The sequence below is a fragment of the Bison bison genome, unplaced genomic scaffold (genome assembly GCF_000754665.1).
Source record: "Bison bison bison isolate TAMUID 2011002044 unplaced genomic scaffold, Bison_UMD1.0 scf7180017864480, whole genome shotgun sequence".
Lineage (NCBI taxonomy): Eukaryota > Metazoa > Chordata > Mammalia > Artiodactyla > Bovidae > Bison > Bison bison.
In genome coordinates, this window is record NW_011495040.1 from 2,085,049 (window position 1) to 2,111,107 (window position 26,059).

The 26,059-nt window shown below is 45.9% G+C and overlaps 2 protein-coding genes and 1 long non-coding RNA gene across 3 annotated transcripts in view; 2 read left to right on the forward strand and 1 right to left on the reverse strand.

The window, feature by feature from the left end:
- The window catches only part of MAT2A (methionine adenosyltransferase II, alpha), an 8,640-nt gene extending 2,446 nt beyond the window's left edge, over positions 1 to 6,194 (forward strand). Inside the window, exons 4-12 of the mRNA XM_010862248.1 lie at positions 466 to 547; positions 1,862 to 1,980; positions 2,072 to 2,194; positions 2,463 to 2,575; positions 2,663 to 2,806; positions 2,983 to 3,201; positions 3,433 to 3,615; positions 3,767 to 3,900; positions 4,574 to 6,194. Of these exons, the coding sequence (XP_010860550.1) occupies positions 466 to 547; positions 1,862 to 1,980; positions 2,072 to 2,194; positions 2,463 to 2,575; positions 2,663 to 2,806; positions 2,983 to 3,201; positions 3,433 to 3,615; positions 3,767 to 3,900; positions 4,574 to 4,676 (1,220 nt within the window). The 3' untranslated portion in view covers positions 4,677 to 6,194. The remainder of the gene's footprint in view (positions 1 to 465; positions 548 to 1,861; positions 1,981 to 2,071; positions 2,195 to 2,462; positions 2,576 to 2,662; positions 2,807 to 2,982; positions 3,202 to 3,432; positions 3,616 to 3,766; positions 3,901 to 4,573) is intronic.
- Positions 6,195 to 8,511: 2,317 nt separating this feature from the next.
- On the reverse strand, positions 8,512 to 22,068 carry GGCX (gamma-glutamyl carboxylase). The gene is made up of 15 exons (XM_010862186.1): positions 21,953 to 22,068; positions 21,392 to 21,562; positions 19,949 to 20,107; positions 19,302 to 19,467; positions 16,878 to 16,956; positions 15,730 to 15,836; positions 14,244 to 14,407; positions 13,635 to 13,900; positions 13,357 to 13,488; positions 12,856 to 13,007; positions 12,256 to 12,425; positions 11,912 to 12,042; positions 11,268 to 11,415; positions 10,898 to 11,093; positions 8,512 to 10,477 (listed from the first exon to the last, which is right to left on the reverse strand). Exons 1-15 carry the CDS (start codon positions 21,993 to 21,995, stop codon positions 10,285 to 10,287), a joined length of 2,277 nt encoding a protein of 758 aa, XP_010860488.1. The 5' UTR covers positions 21,996 to 22,068; the 3' UTR covers positions 8,512 to 10,284.
- Positions 22,069 to 22,241: 173 nt separating this feature from the next.
- The window catches only part of LOC105004559, a 4,965-nt gene continuing 1,147 nt past the window's right edge, over positions 22,242 to 26,059 (forward strand). The window contains exon 1 of the long non-coding RNA XR_827239.1: positions 22,242 to 22,595. This is a non-coding gene — a long non-coding RNA (uncharacterized LOC105004559). The remainder of the gene's footprint in view (positions 22,596 to 26,059) is intronic.

The following is a 26,059-nucleotide window of genomic DNA, read 5'->3' on the forward strand; positions in this document are numbered from 1 at the left end:
AAGGGTGGGGGCCGCGGCCGCTCGTGCTCCTGCCAAGGAGGGCACTATTTCCTCCTCTCCGCTCTGCGCGCCGAGCCACCTCGAGTGGGCGACCCGCCCCGCGTGCTCGCGTCCGGCCCGCGGGAGCGCGCGCCCCGCATTGCAGCCGCAACCACGTGTCTGCCGCATGTGGCTTCTGGGCGAGGGAGCCGGCCGGTTTGCAGAGCGCGGTCTGGGCCTCGGGGGGTCCGCGCTCCCCATTAATTCCTTGGCTACGGTGAAGGATAAGACATGCCCTTAGCCGGTATATGGTTTGGCGTCAAGGTGACAGCCTCCAACTAAATATAGCGCTTGTCTGAGGATCCCTGCCTTATTTGGATCGCGCGTGAAAAGGACAGGAAGCATGAATTGAGTGCGAGGCGCCATTGCAATGGGGCTGACCGTTAAGCAGGGTTTTACTCCACACGTCCTACGGGCTTTGTCCAGCGGTCCGCCATTACGGGGATCAATTTACACGCGAAGGAGTGAAGCAATACCAAGGAACTTTCATTCGCAGCCTGAAAACCTCGTATGGTGAAGATCACTATTTTACTAGTCTGATCCAGACCTTTCTTAGGATGACCACAATGACAGATGTCGTCTGATGGCTTAAGGAGCCATTTCTCTCCAGAAAGCCTACTGTGCCGATGGTGAAACACCACGAGCAACCTAGTGGTCTACTGAGGCCCTAATGAGTGACGGTCAGATGTGGTGTGGTGGTTTTGTTTGTATTCTCCCAGTGTTGGGAACATGTGTGTTTGACCCACCTTTTATTAAGTTAAAGCTGCAGGCATTCGGAAATGTTTAGATTGTTTTGGTCTATGGCATGAGTGCGGTACACGTTTTACTTAAGATTTTTTTGGTTGGTTAAAGAAAATTTAGGAAAGTAAGATTTGGGGAGCTGTATAGATGAGGGGAATATCAAGGATTCAGAATACATTTGGGTATTTTCCAGCCTATTCAGCTCTTGATCCTGGATTACCTAACACAGAATCAAATTGTTGCCGATAATCAAATCATTATCCCCTTTGTTCGTGAGGTGTCCTTGCTTTTATCATTTAACTCTTTAAGTGACATTTTCTCTCACTTCCCTAATTGGTGTTCCTTAGAGGATCATGGGGAAATTGATAAACAGACCACACTTTGTGTTAGATTTATAATGAGAATTTTAAACTTGGGGGATAAAATGTTAAGTATTGTTGTCTTTGAAAATTAATGCGGTAAAGGTGAATGTTGCTTGTTTGCTTTTGGTTGGAAGAAAGCCACTTTTTCTTTGTACTTGCATTTGAATCTCTGTTGTGTGGCTGTTTGTATAACAATGAAAATTGGTTTAGCCTGGGAACTTTAGTTTTTCAAAATGTTTGAAATAGTGGAAAGATGGGACTCATGTCCTTGTAAAAAGGTGTAAAGTGCATATATCACAATGAGCTTAAATGTGTTAAACATGCTGTTCTGCTGGCTTACCTGAATTGGTGATCTTGTTGTACAGTTACATTAAAAAACCAAGGTGTCAAGTTTGGAAATATGTATCACTGTATGCAGGATTCTTCAGGAAAATGGTTTCTGCAGAAGGAATGCTTTACTTAGATGGCAGTTAGGTATGCTGTTGAAAATGGTTAAATTGATATATTTTTATGTTATATAGGTTTTGCCACAATTTGTAGGGGGTGGGGTACTGTGCCAAGCGGCATGTGGGATAGAGCCCTTGCCCCCTCCTGTGGAATAGTGGAGTCCTAACCACTGCATGGAGGGAATCCCTGCCACAATTTTAGAAGAAACCATTCACAAAGATCTTAACAGCTGTAGTTATAGGGAGGGAGGCATGACATACTTATATTAGTAGTAAATTAAAGAAATTGAGCCAGGAATTTTTTTTCCCCCCAGATAAGATCTGTGACCAGATCAGTGATGCTGTCCTTGATGCCCACCTTCAGCAGGACCCTGATGCCAAAGTGGCTTGTGGTAGGTTCAGAACACTTCTCACCTGATGAAAAGATAACATGAAAATTAACTTTATAAAGTGATATTTGAGTGTGAACATCTCTTTTATTAGAAACTGTTGCTAAGACTGGAATGATCCTTCTTGCTGGGGAAATTACATCCAGAGCTGCTGTTGACTACCAGAAAGTGGTTCGTGAAACCATTAAACACATTGGATATGACGATTCTTCCAAAGGTATGTTTTAATGAGTTGACTTTCTAACCTCATTTTTCCAGATACTTCCTTCAGTCCTCTTTAGTTCTATTTTCTAGAGTGTTCCCGGGAATATTTAATTCCACCCGTATACTTTTACTGTCCTTTTGTTCTGGCCCTATGCTTTTCTCTAAAAGTACTACATTTAGGTATATTTTATTTCTTTAGCAGCATTTAGAATTCCAGATAATTGTAAATTTTAAAATATTGCTATGGCCCTTAAAAAAAACACACATTGTTTTGTTTATAGGGTTTGACTACAAGACATGTAATGTGCTAGTGGCCTTGGAGCAACAGTCACCAGATATTGCCCAAGGTGTTCATCTTGACCGAAACGAGGAAGACATTGGTGCAGGAGACCAGGTATCTGGGCAGACATCTGTTTGCATCTCTTCTTCTAACAAATTTTGAAGCTTGGATTGATTGCATTGGTGACTTTTCCTTTTATAGGGTTTGATGTTTGGTTATGCCACTGATGAAACTGAGGAATGTATGCCTTTAACCATTGTCTTAGCACACAAGCTCAATGCCAAACTGGCTGAACTGCGCCGGAATGGCACTTTGCCTTGGTTACGCCCTGATTCTAAAACTCAAGTAAGTGATGAACATCGTAAAGCCACACCCATTACACTGGCACAGGACATCAGTAAGGTTGTTTGATTAAAGCTAAGAGAAGAATAGCATTTATTTTCTGTACTGTAGTGTAGGGTAGGGAACCAAGAACAAAGCTATTGTTCAGTAGACTGATGTTCTGATGTTTGGCTTTCAAGGTGACTGTGCAGTATATGCAGGATCGAGGTGCCGTACTTCCCATCAGAGTCCACACAATTGTTATATCTGTTCAGCATGATGAAGAAGTTTGTCTTGATGAGATGAGAGATGCTCTAAAGGAGAAAGTCATCAAAGCTGTTGTACCTGCAAAGTACCTTGATGAGGACACAATCTATCATCTACAGCCAAGTGGCAGATTTGTTATTGGTGGGCCTCAGGTAAGGCCTTACAATTTCAGTTAATTTGCCTTTTTTTTTTTTTGTAATCTGTCATGGTTACTTGGAAAAACCTGGCTACTTTCCACCTTTTTCCTAGGTTTTTTGAAGCCTGCGTGTGAATCTTCTGAGGATGTTTGCCAAGTGATACTGAATAAGCATTTAACAGGCAGGCCTGATCTAGAACCACTGGAAAGGATTGGGCATAAAGTAACTTAAATTATGTAATTTCAGGGTGATGCTGGTTTGACTGGCCGGAAAATCATTGTGGACACTTACGGTGGTTGGGGAGCTCATGGAGGAGGTGCCTTTTCAGGAAAGGATTATACCAAGGTGGACCGTTCAGCTGCTTATGCTGCTCGTTGGGTGGCAAAATCCCTTGTTAAAGGAGGTCTGTGCAGAAGGGTTCTTGTTCAGGTATATATTTTCCTATAACTGGGTTCACTAAAAGGTGTGTAAGTGGGAGGATGTTTAGCAGTTAACTACTTGTCTTTTTTTTTAATACCAGTCTGTTACACAGTGTGTGTCTTTTGCTCACCGACTCTTAATGATATTTAAATTCTTTTAGGTCTCTTATGCTATTGGAGTATCTCATCCATTGTCTATCTCCATTTTCCATTATGGCACCTCTCAGAAGAGTGAGAGAGAGCTATTAGAGATTGTGAAGAAGAATTTTGACCTCCGCCCTGGGGTCATTGTCAGGTAAAGATGGTAAAGCCTATTGCTAGTGAAAAACATTGAGGGTGTGGGTGTGTATATAAACTTGATATATTCAAATCTCAGAAGGCGAAGGTATGAAGAAAGACTCAAGTGGGGAAACATCTTAATTCCTAGAATGTGTTGATATCATAAAAAATTGCCTTCAGTAGAGGCTTAAATTATTAGGAAGAATCTAAAATTCTAGTGCTCCATGGCTTAGACTAACTACCCTAGAAAAGTTCTCCACATTTGATACAGACTTGTGTTCCTGTTACCTGAGGGATGTTTACTTAAAAGAATTTTTAGTGCAGATAAATGAGACGTACATGGCTGTTGTAAAGAAAATAACCATGGTAGGGTGTGGGCATGGGACCTTGGTAAGTATTCCATGACTTTAGATGAGTTTTTGACACTTGAAATTTCTCCAAATAATGACAAGTTTTCATATTTGTTGGAGCCAGGGACGGAAAAACGAGAACTATAGTTACTGATAAGGACTGTGCAAGGAGTTTTGGACACCAGGGAAGTAACAAACACTTTTGCCACAAACTTCTTTCCTAGCATACCCCAGAGAACTGAACTCATTTGCCAGAAGTCTTGAAAATGAGTCTTGCTGATTGTTTTGCTTTACTTTAATTGAATGCTACATATTAAGTTACGGACTTGTATATTCCAGGGATCTGGATCTGAAGAAGCCAATTTATCAGAGGACTGCAGCCTATGGCCACTTTGGTAGGGACAGCTTCCCATGGGAAGTGCCCAAAAAGCTTAAATATTGAAAGTGTTAGCCTTTTTTCCCCAGACTTGTTGGCGTAGGCTACAGAGAAGCCTTCAAGCTCTGCGGGAAAGGGCCCTTCTTCCTAAATTTTCCTGTCCTCTTTCAGCTCCTGATCAGTTGCAGTCACTCTATAGTCAATGACATGAATTTAGCTTGTGTGGGGGACTGTAAGTTGGGCTTGCTATTCTGTCCCTAGGTGTTTTGTTCACCATTATAATGAATTTAGTGAGCATAGGTGATCCGTGTAACTGCCTAGAAACAAATCAACAGCATTGTAGTAAATAATGCTTTGAAATTGAACCTTTGTGCCCTATCACCCAACCTTCTAAAATCCTAATTGCATTGACTTTCCCACCAAATGCTGAAAATGTCCTTGTAATGTGCACGTAAAGTACTTGTAGTTCCATTATAGCTTCTTGTCTGGCAATGCCACAGCCCTGTCAGCATGAATTTGTAATGTCTTGAGCTCTATTATGAATGTGAAGCCTTCCCCTTATCCTCCCTATAACTTGATCCACTTCTAATTATGTAGCTCTTTGTCAGGGAGTGTTCCCTATCCAATCATTCTTGCATGTAACGCAAGTTCCAGTTGGAGCTCTAGCCTGACATAAGAAAAAAAAAAAGGCAGTTACCATTAAACCATCTCCCTGGTGCTTATGCTCTTAATCGCCATCTCTTAAACAGCACCAAATCAGAATCTCTCCACTTTCAGCTGTCTTTTGGAGGACGTACGTAATAAGGTTTTTATTTAGTAAACCAATCCTATGCATGGTTTCAGCACTAGCCAAACCACCAATTCCTAGCTCTAGAAAAACAGGCACTTGGCACCCTTGTGATGTCATACAGAGAAGTCACAGGGCAGTACCTGAGGGTCTGTAGGTTGCACACTTTGGTACCAGATAACTTTTTTTTTTTTTCTTTATAAGAAAGACTGAGTACTCCACACTGCACAAGAACTCCTCCCAGGGTTTTAACTTTGTTTTATTTTCAAAACCAGGTCCAATGAGCTTTCTGGACAGCTGGTGTAGCTACAGAGAAACCAGCTTCCTTCAGAGAGCAGTGCTTTTGGCGGGGAGGAGGAAATCCCTTCATACTTGAACATTTTCTAATTGCTTATTTATTGTATTCTGGGGTATGGCGTAAGTACAGAGAAGCCATCACCTCAGATGGCAGCTTTTAAAAGATTTTTTTTTTCCTCAACACCATGATTCCTTTAACATGTTTCCAGCATTCCCAGGTAGGCCAAGGTGTCCTACAGAAAAACCTTGGGTTAGACCTACAGGGGTTCTGGCTGGTGTTAACAGAAGGGAGGGCAGAGCTGGTGCAGCTGGCCATGGAGAAAGCTGACTTGGCTGGTGTGGTACAGAGAAGCCAGCTTGTTTACATGCTTATTCCATGACTGCTTGCCCTAAGCAGAAAGTGCCTTTCAGGATCTATTTTCGGAGGTTTATTACGTATGTCTGGTTCTCAATTCCAACAGTTTAATGAAGATCTAAATAAAATGCTAGGTTCTACCTTACCTGTGTGCATTATTATTTGTATTTTGACGGTATGTGGGATGGTTTCCCAACCAGAGACTGAACGTGGACCTCTGCAGTGAAAGCACTGAATCTTGGCCACCAGGGAACTCCTCCCTCCATTATTCTTGAGTGTTTCAGTATGAGTATGAATGAAACATATTTTAACCCTGAGTAATTGTAATCCCACCCATGGTTTAGGGAAATCACTTCAACTGTAGGCCTCTAAAAGGTTCTTAGTGTCAGGGATACGGTTTATGAAAGTTCAAGTTTTGTCCAGCACTGCCTTTTTTGGCCAACACAGTGGGCAAAATTCACGTCTTATTACAACAGCCATTTCTGCACTATCAGCAGTGCTTTAAAGGCAAAAGAACAATTAAAAATGAGTATCATGTGAGAAGAGTGATACATTTTAAACCAATTTTCATTGTTTTGAAAACAAAAGCAATTTAATGCCTTAAATTTGTCTTCTGTCTTCTGTATAAATGGGTTAAAGGCTACAAGTTACTGCAGTTTGAAAAGTGTTTTTAAACAGTAGTGAAGGACCAGTGAGGATCCATTATATAATGGATAAACTAAAGTTTAAAACCAAAACCACAATGAGGATGTGTATTCTGAATTTGTGGCAGTTATCAACCAGCTCTTGAATCATCCTTTCTTGAGCTACATGGCCCATGTTTACACCAGCAAATATGAAATCAAATGGTTGAAATGCTTTGCTCTTGCAAATGAGGCCCAAGCAGTGCCTGCTTATATCTGTATGCTTGGAGAGTTAAAAGTATAGAAACCAGTTTGGGGGGAAAGGCAAGGTTAAATCTTAGGGGAGTATAAACTCTTGACCTGCTGTGAAACTTCAGAACTTCAACTTTTCATGACATTAAAAAGCTCCAAAATACCAAAAAGCTTTCAGATGGCCAAGACACTGTTGTCTCAGTTCAGTTGCTCGGTCGTGTCTGACTGCCACCCTATGAATTGCAGCATGCCAGGCCTCCCTGTCCATCACCAACTCCCGGAGTTCACTCAAACTCAAGTCCATCGAGTCAGGGATGCCATCCAGCCATCTCATCCTCTGTTGTCCCCTTCTGCCCTGAATCCCTCCCAGCATCAGTCTTCCAGTGAGTCAACTTCACATGAGGTGGCCAAAGTATTGGAGTTTTCAGCTTTAGCATCAGTCCTAAAGAACACCCAGGACTGATCTTTAGAATGGACTGGTTGGATCTCCTTGCAGTCCAAGGGATTCTCAAGAGTCTTCTCCAACACCACAGTTCAAAAGCATCAATTCTTCGGCGCTCAGCTTTCTTCACATTCCACCTCTCACATCCATACGTGACCACTGGAAAAACCATAGCCTTGACTAGACGGACCTTTGTTGGTAAAGTAATGTCTCTGCTTTTTGATATGCTATCTAGGTTGGTCATAACTTTCCTTCCAAGGAGTAAGTGTCTTTTAATTTCATGGCCGCAATCACCATCTGCAGTGAACCATGGTCAAATAATGACTGTGAGGATGAAGCATCTGTAGGCTGGTGAAGCAGCACCAGAGAAATAATGGCCTTGAGGTTTGGTTCAGCATTTACTAGGATGACACCTGTTGCCAAGGAGCTTGCAGACTGAGGAGAGTGACAAAGGTGGCTTGTCCTCTGCCTAGACCTGGGGTAGAGGTTGGGGATTAACAAGCCTAGGGAGGCTAGTAGGTGCAAAGGCATGAAACTGTGATGGTTACAGCTTGAGAATCAAAAGCATAAAGTGCTAACGAAAGGGAATGTGAAACATGTCATGTTTAAGTTGAAAATCATACTTTTCTACAGTTTCAAGGGGGATGACACTGCTGCTGCTGCTGTGTCGCTTCAGTCGTGTCTGACTCTGTGCGACCCCATAGATGGCAGCCCACCAGGCTCCCCCATCCCTGGGATTCTCCAGGCAAGAACACTGGAATGGGTTGCCATTTCCTCCAATGCATGCGTGTCCGACTCTTAGCCACCCCATGGACTGCAGCCTACCAGGCTCCTCCGTCCATGGGATTTTCCAGGCAAGAGTACTGGAGTGGGGTGCCATTGCCTTCTCTGGCGATGACACTGGTCAGGGACAAAAGACCTAAATGCTGGCCTATGGTAGGAAGCAAAGCCTTCTGGCTAAACAAACATTGATTACCAGGGTCTGAATACTGAAACCTGGAGAACCCAGATTTCCTCCAGTGAACAGCTTTTCTGAACAGTATTAGGTACCCACAACATTGTCACTTGGAAAATGAGACAGGTGGTACACTAACAGTTGGGGGAAAGTAACATCCTTGCCTGTATCAAGAAAAATACTGGAAGAGTTCCCTTCTAAAATGAACTACTTTTATTATTTTCACCAAGTAAAAAGGGTGGGGCAGCAGTTATGGGAAAGGACACAGTGCCAAGGTATATTGTGTCATTGAGGGTATCTGCAAAAGGACTGAAAACCAGTGTTTCCCACGCATGGTTCTTAGCAACGTGCCCTGTGCCGTAGCTATCTCTAACCCACAAAATGCCTTGTGTGAATCACAGGAACTTACTGCCAGGCTCCACTTGGATCAGTTGAGTGCACTTAGGCCCAACCTGCATAACTTCCTGGCAGCCCTGCTCTGATCTGTCTCTAACTGGATTCCAGTATAAAGGCTGAAAGGACAGAGGTAGGAGAGATGAGTTCAACAGGTCCAAAAAGTAAGAGGTAGAACTGATGGGCCTTGAAATCTTAAGAAATGGAAGGAAAATGGAAGAATCAAAAAACAGCTGCCATTCGGTAATAAGCAGTTGTGGATGAATGCATCTTCCGTTTATGACAGTTAAAAACTCTGGGATAGCCAGGTGGAGCTAGATAAAGTTCTAGAGCACAGGAAAGAAATCTAAGCAGCGGCATCCTTGAAAACCATGGAGTGGACATAATCAACCCAAGTGTGTATGGTGAAAAGCAGCCGCCTCGGAAAGAACCCTGAGATTGGATGGAGTGGAGCATGGGAAAAGAAGGCTGAAAACACATGCAATCCTTTATCAAAGTAACTGGGACTGCCAGCCTGCTGCCACCGGTCTCTGCCTCCACACAGGGTTCCCAATAGGGTTCCCAAACAGGGCCTGTTTTTTGTTTGTTTCTGTTGCTAATTATGCATTCTCACTTCCTAGGCCAGTGCCAGGCCTTTGAATTTTCACAGAATTTAGGATCTTCCTGAATCACATCCAAATCTTATACATCATGACTGTAAACATCCCCTGATTTCATTACATTTGGTTAAATCTCACTTTATATCACCTCGTGCTCATTGAAAACTAGAATAATGCTAAATACTAAGCTTGTTTTTTAGATGTATATCACTATTAATCATCTAAATTCTGTTATCAGTTTAACTCTCTGCTATTCTATGCTCATAACCCCTAGTGAAAAACTGGCTGTATAAATAATAGGAACAAAAAAAGAATCAAAATTGCAGTGAAGAGAAAATTACCCTGCATCTAAAACCTGATCACCATCCTAATCACACTTTATAATCAGACAAGTTTTAAGCTATGTTATTTCAGAATTACTGTCAGTGATTCTGAAAATTTTAAGAGGCAGGGTGCAAGACCTTAAGCCAAACAGACTTGAGGTTCAGACCATCAGTCAGTCCATCTCTTATTAGGCATATGTCTTTGAGCGAATTATACTACCCCTCAGCCTCAGCTTCCCCAACCACAAAATAAGGCTTATGGCTCTTAAGGAATAAGTGTAATAACGCTGGCACAGGGCTTCACACAGTGCCTGTATAGGGCAAGCACTTAACAGCAGCTGTTATTTTCATGGAACATTAACTCTCTTTTGGCAAGGAGCAAGTCACTTTAAACCTGATTCTTACCCCTTGAAAGACATTTTCACATTGTTTTTTAACCCCACTGCCCAAGCCCCTCAACCTTGGAATTGATAAATCTTATCCTTGCTTTATTTCCTTGGTCCCTCTAATCTATCCTCTCTGAATTTATTATAGCTAGGATATGGAGGAAAAACAAAAAATCTGAAGTAGTTTTTTCACATGTCCACTGCCTATGTAATGGTCCTGTGACTGGCTGCTGCCACATTTGTACTCCACATCTGGCCTCCCTCAGAACTCTGAGTGGACAGGGTGAGAATCCGGCTCAGAAGGGTTAGGATTAGAAGAATCTGTGTTTACAGGACTCGGCTCTCCCGCTGGCTCAAAGGGTCGCAAGTTGGCATAAGTCACTTCTTGGGCCAGCTGCTCCAGGGAAGGGCGGCCAAATGCCAGATTTCGAAGTGAGATACAAGTCATGAGAAAGCTGAAAAAGATGGGAAAAAGCCAGCTGTCCAAACTCCTATTTCAACACAGGCAATCCTGCCAAAGCCCTCAGAGGACACCTGGTCATCTGGCCTCTCACCCACAGATAAGAATCTCCCCCCAGACACCCCCATCCCAGCTGGAAGGGCACCCCACTCTTCACACAGTCTGACTGAGGATTCCAGGGTGGGGTAGGAATAACGCACAGGAAATAAGCTGAGTCGGAACAAGACAGTGCCCATCACACATACCATTTACTCTCCCAATCAATCAGGGAGAGGAGCAAGGAGAGAGGAAAAAGGGAGAAGTTTAGCACTGGATTGTCCTCTCCTGGGAAAGAGTCCCTAATGTTACTCTCACCAGAGAACAGTGACCCAGCCTGCAAACATCTGATGACAAAGTACTATAGAGTAAAGCTTACCTGCGGCGAAAGATAAAGAGCTTTCGCAGCAAGAAGCGGACAAGTCGCTCGTGGAAAGGGGCATTTCGCCGGCGTTCAATCTCCTGGAGCCTTTGCTGGCGTCTAAGGAAGGTCTGGACCAGTGGTGTTGGCTCAGGGCCGCCTTTGACTTCCCCTTCGAGCAGAGGTTGCAGCTCTGGAGGCAGAGGCCCTGTTTCTGTCCGGAAGAGGGCAAAAAGAGGAATCACTGAGAAAAGAGCATTCTCTCTTCTAGAACTCCTCTTTCCCCAGCTAGAAGCTTCAAATTCATTCGTTAAGTGGGCAGATCCTCGATCATGACCCCGACTTCCTATAAAGTGGGCTCTCTCAGCCCAAATCTTCAGATACTCACCACTTCCATTCTCCACCTTCTCCTTCAATTCTTGAAGATACGCCAGGTCTTGCTCGAGTGCAACCTCTGTAGTGTTGACGTAGATGTACATGTAGCAGGAAGGACTGGACGACACTGTGTACACCTTATGGTACTCACCAGCCGGCAACTGAAAAGGGGGAAGAAATGCATCTCTCATGCTCTAGCCTTTCGCTAGCCAGCCTGTGGCCTCCCTCCACTTCCCCACCTCCATCTTTTTTCTTGTATACTGGAATCCAAAGGAACTGACCTCTAGAATCCTGAATGACGCTATTTATAGCCCCCAGGGCCCTTGCTTTTTCAGCCCCACTGCATTGTTGTTATTTAGTCGCTAAGTCATGTCCAGCTCTTTCGTGACCCCATGGACTGTAGCCCACCAGGCTCCTCTGTCCATGGGATTTTCCAGGCAAGAATGCTGGAGCGGGTTGCCACTTCCTTCTCCAAGGGATCTTCCTGACCCAAGGATTGAACCTACATCTCCTGCAATTGGCAGGTGGATTCTTTATCAACTGAGCCACTAGGGAAGCCTCCCACTGTGTTACTGTTACGTTAAAGGATTTTGCATTTATACTAAATCAACTACACTCATCAAAAGTTTTCTATCATTGTTAATTCAAACCAAATACCTGCATTTTTTCTCCCTCCTGAAGAGTCTGGTTCTTCTGTTCTGCCACCAGCTCCACGGTCACCTCCCCCTGCAGCAGCTGGATGCTAGTGTTGCCCAGGTCTTCACTCACGAAGTTCTCCAGGTGCAGCCCTGCCAGGGGCAAGAGTTCCCATCCCACCCCAAGGTGGCGTGAACTCACTCCCAGTCAGAACAGAGAAATCACACCTTCACCAGCACCTTCACCTCGGGTTTCAAAAACCAGCCTCCCACCAGGAGCAGACCCTCCCGGCTCCATCACACACTGTGTCCCTGGCCTAGGAGGCCAGAAAGGAGACAGCAAAGCCTTTGTGCTTTCTTCCATACCAGGGAAATCTGCAATGAAGACCACTTCGGTGTGGTTGTCCAGGCTGCTCTTGATCTCCTGTAGTTTAGTTCTCCAGGGAGACAGGTCCATCAGCAGTGGCTGCAGCCAAGGTGTACGCTGGAAGGGCGACCAGGCAGCCTGCACGATGTCCACACGAGGGTCAAAAATCCTTAGGGAAAGAAATCATGTTCTAAGGCCATAGCCACCTACATACCGCAATTTCCAGTTCTGTTCATCACTGTTCCCGGATAGAACAAACAGGGTTTTCCAGAAAGAAGAAACAGCCTATGTCAGCATGTTACTGCCAGTTGGGGACAGAGAAACAGAAGAGGGGAAAGAGGTTCTGGAGCACTGGGAAGAATGGGGGTTAGTGGCCGCCTGAGGAGAGTTAACAGCTTCTAAGAGAATGAGTTCCCTTTTCTTCGGGATGACGGTGCCCTCTGCTGGATGCAATCGGCTATGCCCACAACCAGGTCAACAGGGACATGCACCAGTGGACAGCCTTGCAAGCAAGACAACACTGAGGAGCACAGGCTAGTCATCTGGGCCAAAAAAACCTGGACTTCACGTTTTCCCCCTTCTCTGCTCCCCTTGCCCACCTCTGCTGGAAGCGGTCATTGATGGAGACCCAAATATCAAAGTAGATCTGGGGCTCAGTGACATTGTACTTGGGCAGCAGGCGGCTCAGGCAAGTGGCATATTGCTTCAGCATGTCTGCATGGTCCTTCCAACGCCGGCTCTGTGTGAATACCTGCCCCAAACCCCCACATTAGTCCCACCTCATTGTTATTGAGCTTCCAGACATGTCATGCAGTGCCAAAGGCACAAAAAGATCCCTGTCTGCTGCCAGTTTTGACAGGGAAGAAAAAAAAAATGAGAACCAAAAAACTTTATGGAAGAATTTTTTTCATCGCTGGGCTAGCGGTACTCACCTTTCTAAGTCTCATCTCAATTGAGGGACGTGAATGACACTGCCCCATTTCAACCCCCACAAAAGAAGGTTCCACCTGGCTCCAGAGAAAGGGCAAAGTGGACCCACAGAGACCAGACCCCAAAGCTCCAGGGGGCCTCTGAAGGCCAGGAAGTTAGTGGCATCTCACCCCAGGGTTGAGGTAGCCCAGTTCACCGGTGCGGCCATCACGGTAGGTGATCTTCACGTGCTGGTGGGAGCGGGAGTGCACCATCATGTCCCAAGAGTAGCCGTATAGCCCGTTGGTCCAGTTGTTGTACCCCTGAGGAGGCAGGGTGGTGGGAATCAGCTCCATGCTCCTCATGCTAATGCCGTCCTCTGCCCAGAGAGGTCCCCAGACCTGCCCGCTTCTCTCCTGAGCACTGTCCCCTCCACCACTATCCAAGCGGACCCTCAGCCCACACGCACCTGGGTGAGGAAGTGGGAATAGGGCAAGAAGAGCTGCTCCAGGAGGTAGAGCAGGGTGAAGGCAGTGCTCAGCTGGTGGCGCAGCCCTGGCTTCTGACTGCCTCTGGCCCGGCTCCTCTTATACATACAGGAAGTGCTGGGCTGAGGGGCAGTCCTGAGGGGCAGCAGCTCTTGCAGCTTTTTCGGGCAGTGAGCTACCAGCTTCCGAGGCCATTCAGGAGAGCAGAAGAGAGGGCTGCTGGCCAGCATGACGTAGGGGAACATGCCTAGAACAGCGGGGAAGAAATCAGCACTTCAGGAGTTGGGCTGGAAAACGTGGCTCATCCCCTCCACACCTCCCCTTCTCCTAGGCAGCCTCTCCCAGGTATTTCACTTATGAAGAAAGAAATTCTCAACTGGAGCCTATTACTTCCCACAGAAACAAAACATACTAGCTGAGCCCAAAAGCCCTGGGCCGCTTTCCCATCTGTTTCCATCTCTCAGAGATGACGTCCGGCTCAGCTTAGCTCCTGCTCCTGTCACCGTCTCCCCCTGCCACACGGGCTGCTGGTTCGTCCCTCCCCTGCACACCTGTGGCTTCCTGTTTCCCACCAGATTATAGGAACTGACCAATGCTGAAAAGCTGGGAATTCATGCAGTGGAAGTAGGACACGAAGACGAAGCCGATGGGTCTTGAGGCATCAAAGAAGAGCAGGAAACCGGCTGAGAGGTCGAGCAGCAGTCCGCACCAGTGCACCACCAGCAGACTCGTCATCTCCTCGGACAACACAAGTCTGCAGACACCAGGGTCAAAGCTCAGGCACTAGCACACATGGAATACTCACAGTTGAGGCACCTCTGCTACCCTCTCCATGCTGCATGATCCACCCCGGCAGAAGGGTAGAGAACTCCACCCAAAGACATCCTCTGGGAGGGTTTTCCAACCCCTTTTCATTCCCACAAAATTAAGAGTGTTAGTCGCTCAGTTGTGTCCAACTCTTTACGACCCTAGGGACTACAGCCCACCAGGCTACTCTGTCCATGGGATTTTCCAACCCAGGTATTGAACCCGGGTCTCCTGCATTGCAGGCTGGTGGTTCTTTACCATCTGAGCCACCAGGGAATCTCACATACTTCAGGTGTCCAATTTCTTTCAACATGCCCTAAGTAATAAGCAAGGGCAGAGCTCCCAGAGCAAAATTTGACTGAGCAGTGTGTGTGTTGTGCAAGGCAGGTTCTTCCTGGAGGTATACCAGAAGAGAAACTTTAAAAGGGGAACGCTGGGCTGATATAATGATGTCAAACTTCCGGAACTGGGAAGTGTCAGGGCAGAGGGAAGAGTACAAAGTAAGACAAGAAGGGAGTTCCCTGTTGGTCCAGTGGTTAAGAATCCGCCTGCCAATGCAGGGGACACGGGTTCGATCCCTGGTCTGGGAAGATTCCACAGCCATGGAGGAACTAAGCCCACTCGCTGCAACTACTGAGCCCACACACCTGGAACCCATGCTCTGCAACTAGAGCAGCCACAGTAATGAGAAGCCCACACACCACAGCTAGACAGTAGCCCCTACTTGCCACAACTAGAGAAAGTCTATAGCAACAAAGACCCAGCGCAGTCAAAAGTAACATTAAAAAAAGGAAGGCCAAAGGAAGAAGAGATGGGAGGAAAAGAGAAGTCAGAGAGAAGCAGCTCTGCTTTGGGAAGAGTTATTAACAATGGTTTTGTTTGGGAAGGGGAGCTGACTGTCCATATCTTGGCATGCCAGTTGAGGAATCTGGGCAAGAGGCTGGGGCAGCCACCCAAGGACAGAGGCCCCATCACAGCAACTGCTGGGGCACTGACTCACTCTCCAAGTCACCTAGTGCTGGCACTTCCCTTTCCTTTATTTCTTTTCCCTTCATTCCGGCCCATGCTGTAAGTCTCCCAGGGGCAGCTAAGCCTAGATCTTTTGACATCATCAACTCTGCCTTCTGCTGAAGAGGGAGATGAGTGGACAGAGTGAAGCATGCAGCAAATTTAGGCAAAGTGGGAGCAGCAGCTAGGACCGTAGACCTGAAGGAGGTGAGCCCCCCAACCCTGCACCTGGCCGCTCTAGGCCTCTGCCCTGCCGCTCACTTGAAAGGGCTGAAGAGCCAGTGCCGTGACAGGTATTCCATAGAGTAGCCTTCCACCCAGTCTGCGTCCAGCTTCTTTATGCCCGCAATGAAGTACACGATGAAGATCTGCAAACACAATATGCAAAACGAATATTCACACAAAGTCAGAGCCTCATCCTCCACAGACAGTCACAAATCAGTTCTGACCTCAGTCCAGGGCCTGAGAGACGAGATCTACTCATTCATCTCAGACGTTCACTCACCTAACATCCTACAGATATCAGGCACAGTATTAGGCAAAGTCAGGACGGAAAAGTCGGGCTTCCCTGGTGGCTCAGATAGTAAAGAATCTGACTACAATGCAGGAGACCTGGGTTCCATCTCTGAATTGGGAAGATCCCCTGGAGAAAGGAATGGCAACCCACTCCAGTATTCTTGCCTGGAGAATTCCATGGACAGAGGAGCCTGGCGAACCACAGTCCATGTGGCTGCAGAGAGTCAGACAGGACTGAGCAACTAACACTTTCACTTTACTTTCACTTTTGAAGGCAAGTCATGAAGCACAGAGGTTACTCTTTCTTCATGAGGATTCTAATCTAGTGGGAATAAAGCTCTTTCTTTGTATGACAAGGTGAGAGATCCCAGAGATTAGGAAGTAGCTTAGATTAGAAAACAGGGAGAAGCCAGGCCAGCTTTCCAGCAAAAAGGGAAAAAGGGATGTCCCTGGTGGTCCAGTAGATGAGAATCTACCTACCAATGCAAGGGACATGGCTTCAAATCCTGATGTAGGAAGATCCTATATGTTGAGGGGCAACTAAGCCCATGCACCACACAACTAGTGAGCCCACACTTTAGAGCCCACAAAGCTCTCTTGCCTAGAGCCCATGCTCTGCAATCAAAGAAGCCACCACAATGAGAAACTGGGGCACAGCACTCAAGAGTAGCCCTTGCTCTCCACAACTAAAGAGAGACTCGTATGCAGCAACGAATACCCAGCATAGCCAAAAATAAAATAAATAAATAAAAAATTTTTTAAATAGTTGAGTTTCAAAAAGGAGGAAGGAGGAGGAGAAGATTCAGGGAGGCCAAGCAGAGTGAAGTCTGGCAGTGGGCGGCCATGCTGCCAACGGCTGTGAAGAACACCCCCTCTCTCCTGCAATCTGGTACCTGGCCACGCAACACAGCATAGTTCCAAAGGGGCACGTGGGCGTTCCGCTTCCGGGCTCTCAGCAGGCCATCCATAGACCTGTAGTTGAGAGGGAGAACGGTAGGGGACGGGTTCTTAGTCCAGTCCCATTTCTACCTTGCTTTTTAAATGTAATCATCTCTCTATTCCAGGATATCTCTGTAGTGATCTCTCTATTCTAGGACGTCTCCCACATCTTCTCAGTTCTCTCTGAGGCCCTTTCGAATTATTTGAGCACCTTGTAATGATCATTTCAAGTCATAACAGAAACTACTAGTCGTAACTACTAGTGAGTTATAACAACAACAAAATATTCAGTGTTTAACATCTGTTAGTTAGCAAATTAGTCTCCTCATAAACCAGGAAAAAGACTACAACGCTAGCTCCAGAAGAAAGGGGCTGTAGACCCTCCATTCCCCACCCCATGGCCACAAGGCAGCTGGCAGTAAGACTAGTATATACTGACCTCGTGTTACCTGCATGAGGGGAGGTGTACTTCCCCCTGCTCTACCTGCCACCCCATCCACTGCATGGGACAAGGGCATAAAGAATCACTGCTGCTGCTGCTAAGTCATTTCAGTCGTGTCCGACTCTGTGCGACCCCATAGACGGCAGCCCACCAGGATCCCCGTCCCTGGGATTCTCCAGTCAAGAACACTGGAGTGGGTTGCCATTTCCTTCTCCAATGCATGAAAGTGAAAAGTGAAAGTGAAGTCTCTCAGTCGTGTCCGACTCTTAGCGACCCCATGGACTGCAGCCTACCAGGCTCCTCCATCCATGGGATTTTCCAAGCAACAGTACTGGAGTGGGGTGCCACTGCCTTCTCCGAAAGAATCACTGATATGCAAAAAAAAAAAAAAAGATTACAGTGCTAAAATAGGACTAAATTTGAAAAACAAGGAATTTCAGGGAATGTTTGCAAAGCTGGTGTATGAAAATATACATAGTGCATTTAAAGCAAAGTTTCAGTTTTCAAGACAAACTGACATTTCACAGACCTGGATGCTAGGATCTAGCTGAGAACGGACAAAACCAGGCTACTAAGATTAGATGTATTCTGGGGAGGCAGAAGCAAAGCAGGTTTTCAAGAAGACACAGAATGAGCAGAGAAGCCAGGAAAGGGGCAGGTTATTATACTTGTGCTCAGGAGCACTGGAGTCTGCCACTAGGGAGACCTGGAGTCTCATTTATGCCTCTTAACTGCTCAGTGACCTTAGACAAATCCTTTATTTCTGTAAGCCTTAATTTCTTCATTTATAAAATGGGAACTCCATGTTATAACCACGGGGTTATAACATGGAAAAAGCAAAAATGTTTAGCATAGTGCTTGGCATGTGGAAAGCCTTTAGTGAATGATCAGTCGGTATTTTTTCAAATTGTGCAAAAATTACAAAAATGAGATTTTCTGGGGTATTCTGTCAAAGAGTGTTAGTCACTCAGTCATGTCCAACTCTTTGTGACCCCATGGACTGTAGCCCATCAGGGCTTCTCTGTCTATGGAATTCTCCAGGCAAGAATACCAGCCATTCCCTTTTCCAGGGGATCTTCCTAATCCAGGGATCAAACCTGGGTCTCCAGCATTGCAGGAGGGTTCTTTACCATCTGAGCCTCCAAGAAAGCCCAACTACTTCTCAATTCTTTATGATGAGAGCTGGCCACTCTGAATGAATGTAAAGGTTTACAAAAAGGGGATATCTGCATAGGTGTACTGACGATTGACATGTGATTAATGACTGATAAATCACTAACAAATCCAGTGTTTGAGGTTTTCTTTCCACGCCCATGTTACTGACAGCTCATACTTGCTTTTCACTTAGTAATAGAAGGATTCCTTAAAGATCATCAGTTCTGCAACCCTGTCTCCAAATCCCTTTTCCACCTCCCCTGAAAGATGGTCACATAAGCCAGAGGTGGGGGAGGGTTACCTCCTCCAGGGACAGCACTGCTGAGCAGCCCTGGTGGGCCCTCTCCTTCTGACATGCCTCTGCCCCACATCAGTGTCTACTCTTGGCTCTAATTCTGTCCCTCACAGAGAAAGTCTGCTCCCTCTTCCACATGACCACCCTTGAAGTATTTGAAAATAGCTATGTCTGGCTTTGGTCTTCTCTTCTTCTAAGAGGATTACAGGAAGTGGACAGATCAAGGCACCTGGGGAGATAGGGAAAGAGTGAAGGGGTGGGAATGGAGCCACTCTGCTTGTGGTCACCCTCAGAACTCCCACCTCGCTGACCGTCACCCCTCCGGAATCCATCCAAGTCACCTTTGCTTGTTTACAAGTTATGTTTACTCTGCAAAGCACGGTTGAAGATATGCTTGCTGGGACAAGTGCTAGGACCTTACTGGGCCCTACCTCTGGTGACCATCCTGACACAGCCAACCCCTCCCTCGTTCCCCCAGACTCATACCAGTAGTGGTGTGCATCCACAAATGTCAGCTGAAAGGCCAACAAGCCATACAGATAGGAGTGGTTGTTCCACGACGTCTTGTCCAGGAGAAACACATACCAGTATGGCAGCAGGAATAACACACAGCTTATCCGGTAGCACAGGCCCAGCATCATGCCCAGTGCCCCTGGGATTGGTAGGGGAGAAGATTAAAAGGTCAAAGGGTCACCACAGGCCCAGCTCCCCTGGGACAGCCTATGGGTGGGGTTAAGAAAATCATCAGACATTTTACAGTCAGATAAAAATAAATTTCAACTAAATGTTATTTCAATATTTTAAAAAGAGTTAAGGGGTCACAGCTCAGATGACACACAGGATATTATAATATCCTGCTTATAATTTCAGCAGGATGAAATTATAAGTTATAGAATAAGTGAAATAAGAAAACCTAGAGAATTCCCTGGCTGTCCAGCGGTTAGGACTTAGTGTTTTCAATGCCAAGGGCCTAAGTTCGATCCCCAGTCAGGGAACTAAGATCTCGCAAACCATGTGGCACAGCCAAAAATAAAAATGAAACCCAAGACCCTGGTCATTCACCAGCATGCTTCGGATTTCTGTGTATTAAGTAGGCCAGTCAATACGCCCGTCTCTCCTGCAGTTTCTCTCACCCAGAAACATGATGGTGTAGATCAGATACATCCAGTCAAGTGGCAGTGGCTGCAAGGCGTCCAGTAAGGGGAAGCGACACACCTCCAGGCCATCCAGGTATCTTCGGTCTAGGGAGCTGAGACCACGCTCCTGGGGTATGTCCAGCACCATCATCAGCCCTGAGAAGGCAGAGAGAGAAGGTGCCGATAGGCCTCAGCAAAGGCAACCATGGAACATACTGGAATACAGTCAGGCACACCCAGCTCCAGAAATAATTCATTCAACAATAATCATGCTTCCTAAGTCGCTTCAGTCGTGTCTGACTCTTTTTAATCCCACGGACTGGAGCCCTGTCCATGGGATTCTCCAGCCAAGAATACTGGAGTGGGTTGCCATTTCCTCCTCCAGGGGATCTCCTGACCCGGGGTTCGAACCCGCATCTCCTGCATTGACAGGCAGGTTCTTTACCACTCGTGCCACCTGAGAATTGGTTGAGTGCCTACTCTGTGCTAGGCATTGTGCCAGTTGTGGGATGTCAGCCACTGCACCTCCCTGAGCCAATTCCCCATTTGTGAGAAGGGGCTCATAATATTTTGCAGGGTCTCAGAGAAGATTAAATGAAAGAAGCATACAAAGTGCTATCGAAGCTATTCAGGTTTTGATAGTCATGTTTGTAAAGGTCTGTCCTATTGGCTACACAAAGTGCTCTGGGGTGATGCGCCCTCAACCTCTTTTACTTCCTGGCACAGCAGTATCTGGCCAGCACACTAGGGTAAACAGAAGGGCTACTCAGGTCAGGAAGCCAGCTCCAAATTAAGGTAGGATTTCTCAACCCCAGGACAATTCAGTTTGGCCTGGTTAATTATTTGCTGGAGGTTTACCCTGTGGTTCATAGGTCATTCAGCAGCATCCCTGATTTCTGTGTAGATGCCAGTAACCACTTCTTCCCCTTCCCCCACACCTAGTTGTGACAAATACAAACGTCTAGAGACATTGCCAAATGTACCCTGGAGAGTAAAAGCGTCTCCAGTTGAGAACCACTGGGTTAGGTAGATTAATATCTCGGCATGTCTGTAACCCATTCCAAACATACATGCTGTGGCCTATGAGTTAGAAAGGTCTGGATTAGGGAGTCACAGCCTAAATGGCTGCTTTGTCACCCCTGCCATTTCTCTGAAGTCTAGTCCTTAGCGTAGTTACTGGAAAACTTCATTCCACAAATAAAATGGGTTCCTGTTCCCCTGTCTCTGTATTTCCTGTAGCCTTGGATCAAAGCACTTCTGATCTCCAAGCCCTAATCAGAGGAGACAAAACTGGGTTACAAAGAGTTCTTCCAGGATATTAGTCACTTCAGCTTTTAGAAAAAGGAAGGTTAGTCCACTAAACAAGAAAGTATCCAAGAAATGGACAAGGAACCATTGTCATTCTCTCACCCCCAACCATGCTGGCACCTCCCTACTTACCGAAGAGAAAACGGAAGACTGCCAGGCCTGCAGGATCCGTGGGTCTATTCAGCAGGGTCACCAGCCTCTCCCAGCTGGACACATCTGTCCACTCAAAACCCAACAGTTTCCCCATTCGGCTGCCCTGACGGGGCCCTAAAGTCTGTGCAGCCTTGTCTTTCTTTACTTTGTCTGCAACCAATAAATGGAGAGAGTTGCACGTGCACGTATGGGAATGGAGATGTTTTAAAACAGACTCCTTCTCAAATCAGAGAAATCTCCGTCTAGGGCTTCTGCCTACCTGGGTTCACCCACTGATCTCTGACTGCTCGAAACATCCCTGCAGTGCAGCCCCTCCTCCAGGATCCCCCAGTGCCCCAGAACCTTTCTCAGACTGCAGCCCCCTAATCGCAAAGCGTCCTGAATGTCATCAACCCCCCCGAAACAGAAGACTGCAAACTCTCTCTACAAAGCCCTTCCCAACCGAGGCTCCCTTCCCCAGGTTCCGCAGGGCATCCCTGCCCTACCCCTCTGAAAGTTGCGCCCCTCTCTATGCGCCACAAGGCGGGGCTCTGAGCCTACCTGAGCCCCGCGGGGCCCGCGCGGGCCGAGCGGAGACCGCCATGGCCTCTGCGAGGTAGATAGGCCACAGCAACAACCTCCGAGCCCGAGGGCGTCGCAAGGGGCGGCTCCCCTAAGCCCCGCCTCCCCGACACATCAGCACGCACGAGGCCGGCCGGAAAGCGCCAGGACTGTCGTGAAGGGCCCTAGTCGGCCGCGCTGGACTCCCTGCTTGGCGGTAGAGGGCGGAACGAGGGGTCTGGGGGCGGGGCAACGAGGTCGCGAGGGGGCGTGGTCAGACCCCGCCTTCCCTGGTGACCGTGGAGTGAAGGTGTACGCGGACCTGTCTCTTTTCTGTCAAGTACCTAGTCTCGTCCCTGAGGCCTCCCTAGCCCTCTCCGCTCTCTCAACCTAAAGAAGACTGGGCGCCCACGACCTCCCTGGGTCCCTTCCCGCCCCTATTAGGTCGCTGCAGATCTGTGAACGGTGCGGGCGCAAAAGTCAGACTCTTTCCAGGGAGTTTCCCGCCCAGTTGAGGATGCACCGGGGAGGGCTGTCCCGGCCTGGAACGAGAGATTTGAAAGCAGCAGGAAAACCGGAACGACCTGACCGCAGAAGGAATGCAGAGTAGGGGCAGTAAATAGAGTGTGTTTGGTTGGGGAAGGTGAGTCTTGAACAGCTTTTTCATTGTTTCTCTGCCCTGGAATTGACAAGCAGGATCAGAGGACGGCATCTTAGTGCAGGGGTTCTCACATTTTTTAGTCTCAGGACCCCTTTATGTTGCTACACACATTATTGAGAACCCTAAAGAGCTTTTTATGAATAATAGATTATATTTTTCCGTATTTACCCTATTGTAAATTTACCCTGAGAAATGTTTGAAATATGCGTTGATTTACTAAAAGGAAAAAAAAAAGTCATGAACCCATTACATATTTACATAAATAACATTTTTATGAAAAAATATATTTTCCACACTTAAAAAATATATGAGAATAGTATTGTTTTACATGCAGATCTCTTTAATGCCTGGCTTAATTGAAGAAAGCTGGATTCTCCTTTCTGTTTCTGCATTCCATCTGTTGTGATTGAAGTATATGAAGGAAATCGGGTCTCACAGATACTGTTGGTAAAAAGAGAAGTATGTTATTAGGCTCTTTAGATAATTGTGGATATTCTTTGATACTACACCTAAACTTACAAGTGGTTGTTTTTTTAAAAGTTAGTTAGATGTGGGGGTTTCCCAGTTGGCGCTAGTGGTAAAGAACCTGCCTGCCAAGGCAGGAGACATAAGAGCTGCTGCTGCTAAGTCGCTTCAGTCGTGTCCGACTCTGTGCGACCCCATAGATGGCAGCCCACCAGGCTCTGCCATCCCTGGGATTCTCCAGGCAAGAACACTGGAGTGGGTTGCCATTTCCTTCTCCAATACATGAAAGTGAAAAGTGAAAGTGAAGTTGCTCAGTTGTGTCCGACTCTTAGCGACCCCATGGACTGCAGCCCACCAGGCTCCTCCATCCATGGGATTTTCCAGGCAAGAGTACTGGAGTGGGGTGCCATTGCCTTCTCCGGAGACATAAGAGACAAGGGCTCAATTCCTGGGTTGGGAAGATCCACTGGAGATGGGCATGGCAACCCATTCCAGTATTCCTACCTGGAGAATCCCATGAACAGAGGATTCTGGCTGGCTAGAGTCCATGGAGTCGCAGAGTCAGACACGACTGAAGAGATTTAGCATGCGTGCAATCAGATGTGGGACTGGAAAACATAATGAACTTTACACTCTACTATATTAAAATCAAGCTTTCCTGGGTGTCTTAGACATTAAAAGAATCTGCCTGCAATTCAGGAGACCCCGGTTTGATCCCTGGATGGCCAAGGATCCCTGGAGGAGAAAATGGCAACCTACTTTACTATTCTTGCCTGGAGAATCCCATGGACAGAGGAGCCTGGTGGGCTACAGTCCACGGGGTCACAAAGAGTCGGACACGATTGAGCGACTAATACACACATTAAAATCATTGGTATATCTTGCAGAGGGAAAGGATGAGTGGAAGGACAGTTAGGGACTTTAGAATCAACATGTACACACTGCTATATTTAAAATGGATAACCAATAAAGGCCTACTGTAGAGCATAGGGAACTCTGCTCAATATTATGCAATGACCTAATTGGGGAAAGATTTTGAGAGAGAGTAGATGCGTGTATGGACTTTGCTGATAGCTCAGTTGGTAAAGAATCCACCTGCAATGCAGGAGACCTGGGTTGGATCCCTAGGTTGGGAAGATCCCTAGAGAAGGGAAAGGCTACCCACTCCAGTATTCTGGCCTGGAGAAATCCATGGACTGTAAAGAGTCAGATACGACTGAGTGACTGTCACTGTCACTTTCACTTCACAGGTGCATGTATAACTGAATCACTTTACTATATACCTGAAACTAATACAACACTGATAATCAACTATACTCAAGTATAAAATAGAAAGTTAAAAAAAAATTGTTGGTATATCTTGCACTTGAATGGATCTTTTACTCCTGACAATTTTATAAAATCATACATATGGTCCTTTGGAAAATACTGACCATCTAAAAACTAAGCTGTGCAGCTCTTCTAAATGTAAAGTTTCTTAAGTGTTGGGAAGCTGCCAGGCACATAGTGGCAGATACAAGTTTTCTCAAATTTTAATTTTCACCTGAAAGCTCAAATTTTACCACTGGCAACAAATACCATCTATTGTTTTCCTTGAATGGAGAGGTTCCTTTCATTTTTGATAAAGTATTTGCTAAATGCACCAGTTTGAATAATCATAGTTCGTCTGTCCAATGTCCTTTCAAGTAATGGTACTTCATTTTAAAAGAAAAAAGGCAAAAACAAAGATGCTTAATATCCTATTAGGATATTGCAAATTTGGCAATTCCCTGGTGATCCAGTGGGCAATTTCACTTTCATGACCTGGGTTCAGTCCCTGGCCTGGGAACTAAGATCCCACAAGCCCCACAGCATGGCCAAAAAATAAAAACAACAGTGAGATTCTAGAAATCCAAGGCTCTGAAAACAACAAATGCTGGTAAGGAAATGGAGCAACAGAAACTCTGCTTACATTGCTGGTAGGAATACAAAACAGTTGGAAGACAGTTTGGCAGTTTCTTACAAAACTCAACATACTCTTACCATATGATCCAGCAATTGTGCTCCTTGGTATTTACTCAAATGAGGTGAAAATTTATGCCCACGCAAAACCTGCACAGGAATGTACCTCAGCTTTATTTATAACTGTCCGAACTTGGAATCAACCAAAATATCCTTCAATAAGTAAATGGATAAAATAAACTAGCACATCCATATGATGGAGTATTCAGTAATGAAATGAGCTGTCAATCCACAAAGACATGGAGGAATCTTAAATGCATATTGCTAAGTGAAAGAAACCAATCTGAAATGGCTACATACCATGTGATAACCTGGAAAAGGCAGAACTTTGGAGATAGCAAAAAGATAGATGTTTTCCAGAAGTTGTGGGGGAGGAAGAGAGAGATGAATAGATGTAGCACAGAGGATTTTTAGAGAAGTGAAACTATTCTGTATGATACTCTAATGGTGTCATGATGAATTCATGTTGCTATATATTTATCAAGACCCATAGAATGTATAATATAAAGAATGAACCCTAGGGACTTTTCTGATAGTCCAGTGGCCAAGACTCCCAATGCAGAGGCTCTGGGTTCAATCTCTGGTCAGGGAACTAGAATCTATACACTGCAACTGCAGTCCATACACTCAACTCTGTTGAGCATCCATACAACACATGCTCAACAGAGATCAAAGACCCAGTGTGCTGCAACTGAGACCCGGCAAAGCCAAATGAAAAATAAATAAAAAAGATTTTTTTTAATAAAATTTAAAAAATAGTGACCCCTAATGTAAACCATGAACTTTGTTATTAATATTAGCTCATCAGTTGTCACAAATATATCACACTAATACAAGACGTTAGTACAGGAAAAACAGGGAGACATTAAGGGTGTATGGAACCTACTACTCAAAGAAAAATCTATTAGTTTGAAAATGAAGGTGAGTTGAGTTCACAGTTTAATTGCACAAGTGTTCTTTCTTAGAACAACTATGAGACT

What these genes read in the sequence shown, in the direction of transcription:
- GGCX (XM_010862186.1), bottom strand. Translation starts at nt 21,995, where the DNA reads ATGGCGGTCTCCGCTCGGCCCGCGCGGGCCCCGCGGGGCTCAG. An exon ending in TGGGCTACCTCAACCCTGGG is followed by an intron (nt 13,008 to 13,356) that starts GTGAGATGCCAC and finishes GGTTTGGGGCAG; the next exon opens with GTATTCACACAGAGCCGGCG. An exon ending in CTCTTTATCTTTCGCCGCAG is followed by an intron (nt 10,478 to 10,897) that starts GTAAGCTTTACT and finishes CATCTTTTTCAG; the next exon opens with CTTTCTCATGACTTGTATCT.